Source organism: Telopea speciosissima, chromosome 10 (genome assembly GCF_018873765.1).
Source record: "Telopea speciosissima isolate NSW1024214 ecotype Mountain lineage chromosome 10, Tspe_v1, whole genome shotgun sequence".
In the NCBI taxonomy this organism is placed as follows: domain Eukaryota; kingdom Viridiplantae; phylum Streptophyta; class Magnoliopsida; order Proteales; family Proteaceae; genus Telopea; species Telopea speciosissima.
In genome coordinates this window covers 51,071,616-51,082,402 of record NC_057925.1, presented here as the reverse complement: position 1 = coordinate 51,082,402, position 10,787 = coordinate 51,071,616, and the positions used below count along the sequence as shown (strand labels likewise).

At 36.0% G+C, this 10,787-nt stretch overlaps 1 protein-coding gene across 2 annotated transcripts in view; it reads left to right on the top strand.

The window, feature by feature from the left end:
* Positions 1–7,062: 7,062 nt before the first annotated feature.
* Positions 7,063–10,787, top strand: part of LOC122642437 (serine/threonine protein phosphatase 2A regulatory subunit B''beta-like) — a 43,902-nt gene continuing 40,177 nt past the window's right edge. For both annotated transcript variants that reach the window (XM_043835910.1, XM_043835911.1), the window contains exons 1-3: positions 7,063–7,779; positions 10,209–10,451; positions 10,615–10,720. In XM_043835910.1, the coding sequence (XP_043691845.1) occupies positions 7,630–7,779; positions 10,209–10,451; positions 10,615–10,720 (499 nt within the window). In that variant the 5' untranslated portion in view covers positions 7,063–7,629. The remainder of the gene's footprint in view (positions 7,780–10,208; positions 10,452–10,614; positions 10,721–10,787) is intronic.

Genomic DNA, 10,787 nt, shown 5'->3' with positions numbered 1-10,787 from the left:
TGAAAAGACCAAAATGTCCTCAGCTTCCCCAAATCATCATATTCTTTTACATACCCAATACTACTACTACCACCCCCACCACCGCCAAACCATAGTAATTCCTTTCCTCTGGTTGCAATCTTGAGTTCTTGGTAAGAGAACTAATTCAGGCCAACATGGAGCTCCCATTCCTCGAATACATTGGGTAAATAGAAACGCAGATAGCGCCAACCATGAGTACAGTTGCTCCTACAGAGACACTGATTGTTAGGGCTATGTGTTTCTTGGGTCCGGGGAGTGACGGGAGAGAAGAAATGTCCAAGAGTTGAGCCGCTCCGTTCATCTTGAAGCTCCATCCAAAGAAGTAATGGGAGTTTGCGAGCAGACCCGTTGAGGAAGAGAAGCCCACATACATGGAGGTATTGAGGATTGGGAGAGATCTATGGAGTAAGAGGTGAGCGATCAACTCGATTTTGAAGAAGTGGGGGAAATAGTTACGTTGAGAAGACGATTCACATAATCATAATCAACCCAGGCCACAATCATGTTGCCACTCTTGAGATTAAGGCTCTGGTTTGTGGAATCTTTGTCGCTAAAATAGGTGGCGTTAGCAGAGGAGTTGGATGTGAGACTGTTGATGTCGATCCCAACATGGTTATCGTTGATGTCTCCGAACTTGAAGTCTTAAAGCGTGTCAAATTCGACGGCAAAGAGATGGTTGGTGACATTACCCATGTTGCTGGCATTGAGAAGAACGAGATACCGACTGGGTAGCGCCCTTGGGAGGTCTTTGGTGGTAGAGATGGTGAAAGCGTGGCCATGGCCACCAAGCTTGGGGTATTCAGGAAGATGGAGAAGGCAAAATAGGAAGAGAAGGAGAAGGTTGTTCCGTCGGGGGAGTTCTTGAACTGGAGGGGATAAGGGTAGAAGGTGTGTACAGAGGAACACTCCCCCAATCGAAAACCCTAGTCGCGGTTAAGAGAATTTCACATGAATCGAAGCTGGGTTTTCGAGAATTCGCATTTGAGAGCTCAAGCATGGGTCGATTGCGTCATAGGAATCTGGTTCAGTTACAGGCATGATGTCTTACATTTGGTAAGGACGGCGGCATTGGTGAAGGAATAGGCAAGAGAGGGGGATTCAAGTGGTCGAATTGATAACGGTGGAGGAGTTGGAGGTGGTGCTAGAGGTGGGGCTTCATGGTGGTGATGGTGTTAATGGTGGGTGGCAGTGGTGGTGGTAGTATTGGGTGTGTAAAAGAAGATGATGATTTGGGGAAGATGAGGGCATTTTGGTCTTTTCAAATTTTAACAAATAGGTCAGGACAATTAGGTCTTTTTCAAATTTTAGAAAAGATAGAAGAAAAGGTAGTTCGGTCATTTTTTTAGCATTTAACACCTGGTGTGGACTTAAATGGCTTTATGGCATGGGGTAAAATAGAGGTGGTACGTGAAATTGTGGAATTGTCAGAATCTTAGGGGGGTACGAGGAATATTGGGTGCATTTTAGGGGGATACTTGTATTTAACCCTAAAATCAAATGATTGGAAAATTATCCAAGGTTCTTTGAGTTTTTTTTTTTTGATAAATTTGAGTAAGAAGAATAGAGAAGCCCACCTATGAAGTACGGTAGAATGGTATCATACATTAAAGGGTAGTGAAGACATTTTGTATGAGGAGAAAAGAGAGAGAGAAGTACTAGTATACTTTACCCTAGTGGCTTAGAGAACCTTTTCTGTACATAAATAGCATGATGCCATACTTGTTGATCAAGTAAATCACCAGCAATTATTGGGGTTTCCAAATGATGCACCTTTACGTATATTATGTCACCTTTTTCCTTAAATTATACAACGAAAACTAATTTCTTTCTACATTTTTTCTACAAGTATAGTAAAAGAGAATGCAATTGAAAATCACATTTAGGTACATACGTCCCCCGCACCCCCCTCAAACATACCGGACTCACACTCCCCCCCCCGGCGGAAAAATAATAATAATAATAATAATAATTTATAGGCTCAAACTGTTCGACAAGTTGAAATTAGTCCAAAATGTTTGTAAGATCCATGAATTTGCTACTCAAGCTTTACTTTTTTGACATTTCAGATTGTTTGAACCCCCCCCCCTTGTTGTTGTCTTTTGTGATGTATCATTTTTATTTTATTTATTACCCAAGAAAATTAAATTATAACTCCAACCGTTACCTGACCAACATCAAACCTCAATGCTTTCACTAAAACATACTATGTGCTTGCATAAATTATGTCCATAATTTTGTAATTTCATTAGATATTATTTTGTATAGGTCCATCGCATAAGTTGTTCTCAATGCAACCCAGTTATGCATCCTTCTTCAAATGTCCTAATGAATACTTGCGATCAAGAAATTTTTCTTGGTTTTCAATAATAGTTTAATTTTCTTATGGATTGAAATATAATACCGTACAATGTTAGGATTTTCGCTTGCCTTCTCATGAAACTTACTGCAAGTGATTGTGGCTGGCATAAAAAAGAAAACAATGAGTGGTTCATTGTCTTAGTTGTCTATCTAACATTGTCCATACAAGTTTGATGTTTTGTGTCAATAGTAGGAGCAAACCCTACAATTCATGGGAATGATTAGAATGCTAATGCAAAACAAAAACTTTTTGAGAGAGAGAGATCACTATAATGGTGTTTTTAAATAGGGGAGGAGAAAAACATATGTTGTTATCATTCACGAAGTATGATCCTCTAAAGGTAAAATTTTGGATTTGAAAGTTAAGATTATTTATAAGTTCTAATATTGATTTTATATAAAATATACTAAATGACATAAACAAAAGGTAATGGAGGGAATGGGAGTTAAAGAATCATAGAGAACATTTAGTGAGAGAGGGAATAGGGTGACTTAGAATCGTCTATTCACTCAATTCTTTGGAAAGTGTAGAAAAACTCTCATTGGCTGCATTTTAATTTTATTTTTATTAATAATATCGAAACTCATTTATATGCAACTATGTATTTTTTTTATGTTTTCACAATTTAAGACTTATAGAGTGACTAGTACCAAAAAATAGTAACTATAGATTATCATGTTTCCATAAATTATTAAATATAGTGCTTTTTGAAGCCAACACCAATTCATTGTCATCGATTTGTTAAGCATGGTGTTTTACCTTGGTGGCATTGTTGTGATTACTAAATTAAACACACATCACATTTATTCCATTTGTTAAAATAACACATGTTATGCAACATGGTGGAATAATTTTCATAAAAACCCTTGATAATAACATTGTGGGGCATATTGGTGGTCAGGATGATAAATGGAAATCATGCACTTAACACTTCATACAAGGAAAAAATATGATATGAATATATGGAGTTAAGATGCAAATCATGGCTAATATTTCCATAATAGATGAATTAAGTTCTCTCCAATCCCCAAGCCTTTAAACAAAATAAATAAATAGGGTGCATATGTTAGGAATTCAAGGTAAAAGGTAGAGCACTTCTTTACCAACAAAAAAAAAACCCGTAAAAGGTAGAGCACTTATGATTCCATTTTTTGTTTTCACATTGTTTTCAATTTTCAAATGTTGCAGTGGCCATAATGATGTTGGTTTTATAATTCATTTTGTTTTTTCTTTCACAAGGTAATATGTGATTAGGTGAATACCCTCTTAGCTAACAATGTTAGTGTTATTTACAATCGATCACTCTACTATTGATAGTTTTCACGTACAACCCATGACTGAGAGTATCTTCTCATATTAAGAATAAAATTAAATTAGAGAAAGTAATATGATGACGTGCATTAGATTTTCAATATATTTTGTTAATTGAACAATTCATAGTAGGTTGTAATTGCGACCAAACGGAACATGGTTACAGCATTTTTTCGGATTGTTTGTTAATAATATCCCTAAGTAACAATCTATGAATGAAAATTTTCATAATTTTTTAAATGAAACCGCCATAAGGACTCGCAGAATTTTTGTTTTCAAATGAAGGAGACATTAAATGCAACAAAATAATGTAATTGAGTATCTAATTCGATCATTTTCATGCTATCAAAATAAATATCGAAATGCACCATGAATAAAACTATTGCACTAGTAATAGCAACTTGTACAATTTTCTAAAAATAAAAAACTATGTCATTTCTTTCAAGGGGGAGGAATCAACATGTTGTACGTGTATATTGGCATTTCTCATGCCAACCCAATGGATGCACAAAAGGAAGTGGCTCACGATGCAAATACAAAGGGATCCACATGATCCGGGACGTCAGAGTCAAAATAATAATAGGGTGCGTATAACTGGCATTGTATCAATCATTTCTCGTTCTTTAAGTATTTGCATGCTACTGATTTTAGCGTTCATAATATTGCCACATTTGTTGTTGATTTTGGAATTCCAAACATTATGGCGTGGATGTCCCTTTCCAATTTATTACTTTAGTCCTTTATGAAATAACATAGTGACGCTTGAGGAAACATCATAATGGTTTATATCATCAGCTTTCTTTGTAAGGATTAAATAACTATTAACATATGTATTGGATGATTGAAGATGCTATAAACATTTAATAAAAAAAATAAGTGAGAAAGTAATATAGTGTGGCAGAAGGTTTTTTCACTCTGTGCAAACTAAAGAATTAGCTACTTTGTATAACTAGCCATGTCATGTGGAAAAGTGTCGTGGCAATTCTAACCACTAGTATCTATAAAATGTTATGGATTAGTCAAATGCCAATTTTTATGTTATGATTCAATAATATAATTTTAACAAAAAAAATTTAATAATATAATCTCATGTATGTCCATATATCCTTGTACTTTTCTATCGTCTATGTTTTGGTATGCACTCTCCTATATTTTTTTCAAATCTATGTGTTTATCACCTCACCAATTCTATTTGGGTTAAAACATGAAAAATTAATAGAGGACTTCAAGATTTATTTGTCCACAAGATTTCAGGCTGTCAATAGGTAAAGTCTTGTCTAATCTACATTGCCAAGGGTAGAGATCATGTGCCCATATAGTGTTGCATTTACAATCAAGTTTTATATTCTTTTCATCACAATTAAAAATATTTAATGAGCACCCTTCCAAAATAAGAAAGCATACTAAATACAAAAAATAAATAGATTAATAAGTATTTGCCGTATAACCAACTTCATCATTCGTAAACTTGCATGTGCTTTGAAATCTTTTTTAATTTTTTATTGTCACAGTGAAACAATATTTCCAATTGTATTGCATGAGTTATTTATAAGTAACGCTTTTGTGTTTTTGGATAGTCATTTACAAGTAACACTTGAAACAAATATCACTTAGATTGTATCTTTTATGTTATTTATGAGGTGCTACAATTTTAGTTATGCCATGTGGAAAAGTGTTGTAGCAATTCTAACTATTAGATATCTATAAAATATTTTGGATTGGCCAAATGCCAATTTCCATTTTAGGATTCAATAATAGACATCTCATGTATGTTCATGCATCCCTGTACTATTTAGTCATCTATGTTTTGGTATATACTCTCTCAGTTTTTTTTTTCAAACCAATGTGTTTGGCACTTGACTAATTCCATTCGATTTAAAAAATAAACAAAAGAATTTTTGATTAACCCGTCCGCAAAATTCCAGGTGTGCCTGCTTGTCAATAGGTAGAATTTAATGTAATAATATCGACATCACAAAAGAGGAAAGATCCTGGGCCAATATAATAGTGTTGCATTAACAACAAATTTAATATATTTTCATCGCAATTACATAAATATTAAATAAGCAGCCCCCTCCAAATAAGAAAGCATACTAAATACGAAAAAAAAGAAAGAGATAGAATGATAAGTATTTGCCATATAACAAGCTTTATCATTTGTATACTTCTTGTGCTTTGAAATATTTTTGACTCTTTAGCTATCATAATGAAACAATAATTCCAATTGTATTTGTATGAGTTATTTACAAGTAACACTTGAAACAAATATCTCTGAGACTATGTGTTTTACGTTATTTATGAGGCACAATCTAATTTTGTAGTGTTTTGCTTAATTCATTAATGAATTTAGATCGAGTGACTTAAATGTGAAAATTAAATAGCAATAGAAATTATTACGATCACATAATTAAAGTTTGGTTTGATTTTTTTAATCATTGTATTGACCAATAAATACTGATGCGATCGTATTAGTATAAGATCTAAACATACATTTGTCATAAAAAGTATAAGAGAAGAAAAGGGGAGAAACTATATTTAAAATTAGGGCAGAAGTTCTCTGTGCAGCAGCGCAGGCTGCGTCCAAACACATGGGCTATCCATTTAGGGGGGCAGGGTGATAATTTCATGCACCCTCATGTGTCTGAGTGCAGCCTGCGTTGCTGCACAGAGAACATTTGGCCTTAGAATTATTCCAATGCAATGAATTATATAGTTCATAACTTTAGGAAATACTCGAGTGAATATCTCGTCTTAATTGTATTAACCCCTTACGAGTATATAGTGATGCTCATACAAGGAATGATCAGCTCGTGAGTATTTCACTGGTCGATGAATAAATTTATTTTAAAGGCTTTTGTAAAAAGACAATGGCCATCACTATCACAAATGTATAGTGAGAATTGGGAACTTCTTTGTGCAGAAAAATCATGTATCCAGATCGTCTATGGCTTGCCTGCCCATGGCGGCCAGAGCGGCGCACTAATGAACAGGGGTAAGGTGGTCATTGCATCGCACCTCAGTAGTACGCTGCTATGGCCACTACGGGCAGCAAGCCGTAGACGATCCCGATCCAAAAATCATACACACCCTTATCTTTTTTAAGTTTCAATTGAACAACGGGGGAAGAGAGAGAGGGAGAGAGAGGGAGAGAGAAAGGGGAAAGGAACGGAGGAAAGCTGAACACTAGAATGCACCGGTAGAGAATTATGACACTTATGACATCACCTTTTGCAAATATCCACGTGGAAAATACGGTATAAGTATACGTATTTTTATCGTATACAAGTACAATGGTGTGTATATGTGTGTATGTCTGTGACCCATTTCTCGAGCAGTTTCAGTAGTTGTTATATACTGTTATAAGAGTGTGGGTTAGTGTCACCTGTTTTTGATGGGTATTTCATCTCTCTTACTCCCTGGTTACAAGGGTTTCGATGTCCTAATTATCCGCAAATAAACGGCAAGAGCCCTGTGATATCGCATCCGATCTCTGAAAAACTTTTTTCAGGTTTTCATCTTCTTTTCTTCTTCTCCTCGTCGCTTCATCTCTGTTAATCCATCCCGGTGTTTCCAACAAAGAATTCAAGTTCCGTGTTTTTTTATATACGACGCATCGCAGCAAAATCGTAGATGAAGGTTTTTCCGAAGCTGTGAAGATCTAAGGTTATTTGTAGTGTTGGAGTTGATTGTCTATCGTTTCGAAGTATTGTTCGGGTAAGAATTTGAATCATGGATGCGGATATCTTACGGGCGATGAAGCAAAAACATTTGAATTGTCTGGGGATATGTATGGTTTTCACGTGTTGTTGCTGAACTCGAGAATAAAGTTCAGCTTTTTTATTTGTAGACTTCTGCATTTTTGATTTTGAAAGGTGGTGGTGGTGAGATCTAGGGTTTGGGATACCGGTTTTGGTGTTTATGAGATAAATTTTGTTACGATGGATATGGAACTCGTCGGGGATGTCGCTGCCCTCGACATCGAATTGTTACAGCTACCGGAGGTGTCTCCTTTGGCGCTTAAATCGAACCCTCACATTGCTGAAGAGTTGTTCTCACAGTGGCTTTCACTTCCAGACACCTGTCGACTGGTATTTTCCCTGGCATCATTCGCAGATAAAGAATTTCCATGCATCTTCCTCGTTTTTGGTTCTTTTATGATGTTCTGTGCAATGCCTTCATTTTCTTGTGGTGCTTGAGCTATAGATTTTAGATAGTCTATATTTTCTTTCTCTTCGTCTCTTTATCTCCTCTTAAATTGACTTATATTATATGTTGATCACTATTGGTGATGAGATGAAATGATTCAAAGAGGATTGGAAATCCACTGGTGATGAGTGCGGGGTTAAACTGTGACTGTGTTAACTAATTTGAATAGTGTAATGACATCGTATAGAAAAGATATTCCATGGTTCCTATCATTGGCCTAGTGTTGGCTGCGCATATTACTACCAGATTGAAGGATTTCTTGATGTAAGATACTATTCATCTCTCCATAGACCATTTAATATGTTAATTTCATGGGTTTTGTCTGTTGAAGGATGGATGAGTTTCATTTACCTGGTGCCCACTAAAATCCCAACATGTTCCTCCTATCTGCCCATAGTAACAATTATGTGCTCCTTCCATTTCTGCAAAGGAACTCCAACTGCTCACTCTCACTTTGCTTGAGAATGTTGACATTTCACTTGAGTGCGAACACCTGCTTTACTCCTTCATATGCCATGTGAGGTGATGCATTCTTCTACTGATCATCCTTACTGGATACTGCTGAACAATTCATTGCTGGAGACTGATCTGAAAACCCGTCAGTTATCACAATTTGGGAAACAATATAGAGTGTAGTTTTTCCTTGATCGATACAATATGGAGTATATTATATAGATAAAAAGAGAGGAAAATCATTCTTTTATCTCCTGATGGTTCCATTTGACACCACATGGCATGTGATTGGGTTGGCAACTTAAGCCAGACAGGGATAAAGCTGCTCTGAGCCTAGCAACTTGCACAAATACGTCGACGATTTCCGATCGTTAATACATAGAGTCCCATAAGCATATATTGAGTTGGTACGGAAATGGGACCTTAATAGATGCTGGCTGGGTGTAGTTGGATGGGATTGTAGGTTGAAACAAGAGTTTTCCATTCAAAATCTGGAAACATTCAATTGCTGGAACTATAATATCATTGGTGTTACGTTGTAGCAATCTGCAATTTTGTGCCAACAACTGCTATAAAGGTTTGGTGGGCCTGATGATCTGGTTTTATAATTTACCCAACACCTTTTTGATCATGTTGGAAGCCAGGAAAGACCCTTTATCCAAACCCCTTTTATTTCTGAACCCTTAAAATTCATAGTTATGGCCCTGGGTGGGGTGCAATTGGAGGCACATGATTCATGTAACCGACTCCAATCAGTTGGGATATTGAGTTTAGTTGAGAAAGTCTAAAATTATTGTCTGGAAATGCATTTATTACGTAGCAGGGTAGGTGACTTCTGATTTATAAGGTGAATATTATATTTTAAGTGTTTCGAAGAATGGAATTCTTGTCCGATTTGTCATCGATGAAGTGAAACACTATGTGACATGTAGGGTCTGTGTAAAAAACTTATTTTCCTTTTTCTGTGTATTTAGGGAGGCATCGAGTTAGCAGCCAGAAAGTGAAATGAAATTATTTGCAGCTCTCAGATCCCTTCTTTACTTTTATAATCTTCTAAATTTTTTTGATGGGGAGGAATACTTATTTAATGGTCATATTACTCTCTAATCTAAGTACAGCTGAAATGAGTATATTGAGATGAATGAGTGATAAGACCAGAAATGATAAAAGAAGGTAACAAATTAGAACTAATTTAGGAATAGCTGTGATACATGATAAATTTAGAAAGTCATTTGAGGTGGCGTGGACATTTGGAATGGAGACCTTTTGAATGCATTGGTAACTGGTAAGGAGGAGTGATATGATTCCGATTGGAGGAGCTAAAAGAGCGAGGGGCAGGCCTAATATGAGTCTAGGAGACGAGGTGAGAAAAGACATGCTATGGCTTTGAATAAAGTTGATTGGAGACAGAGGATCCATGTAGCCGAACCCATTTAGTTGGGATAAGGCTGAGTTGAGTTGATTAACTTGTTGGGAGGCTCTTGGCTCCATTGGTTCTATACCTATCTGAAATGTTGAATTTGTTCCACATGTAATTTTCTTGCATCTCGTTCTTTTGTATTTTCTAGTTTCATTTTTCTATCCATTTCTTGCATGTACATTTCAGGTAGAACCTACCTGGTATGGACTTGAAAATAAGATTTGTGTTTTCCGTATTATATTAAAATAATGTAGAAGAAAATAGCGATATTCCAATTGTTAATAAATATATATTGGATTGGACATCAGAAAGGTTTGATGGTTCCTTCAAATAATTTACTGGATGAAGGCAAACCATTATAGTTGGGATAGGTTGTTGATTGTGTTGTTTGAAAATTTTCTGAATAACAAGTTTCTCTTTCTTGTAACTTACATGCAGGTAAAATCTTTGCTTGATGATGCAAAGGCAGGTGCTTTGATAAATGTCCCTGGTAACTCGACGACAGCAAATGCCACTGCAAGCAATTCATTGCCTTCGATGTTTCCTGCTGGCAGTGCACCTCCACTTTCACCGAGAAGCACTGCTGGTTCTCCTCGTGTTATGAAACAGAGACCTGGTCCTTCTTTTTTTGGTTCTCCTCTAAAAATAGTCAGTGAACCAGTGAAGGAAGTCATTCCTCAAGTAATGATTAGCTTCTGATTATTTTTACATTATCATATGGCGATAAGTGCTTCCTTATTTTTCACCTGACAATATCAGTTGCTTCTATGATTTTGTCTATGAAGCTTGCATATTATGATGTTTTAAAATGAATATTTATATAGAGCGCCTTAAATACTTGCAGTTTTACTTTCAAAATGGCCGCCCTCCACCAAATGAGCTGAAAGAGCAGATTATGTCTAGAATCAATCAATTTTTTTATGGTCACATGGATGGACTGCAAGTTCATGGTGAGTTGCACATTTTAGGCTTTATAATGACTGCTTTTCTCCCATCTTTTGGTTATTTTTTGTACAG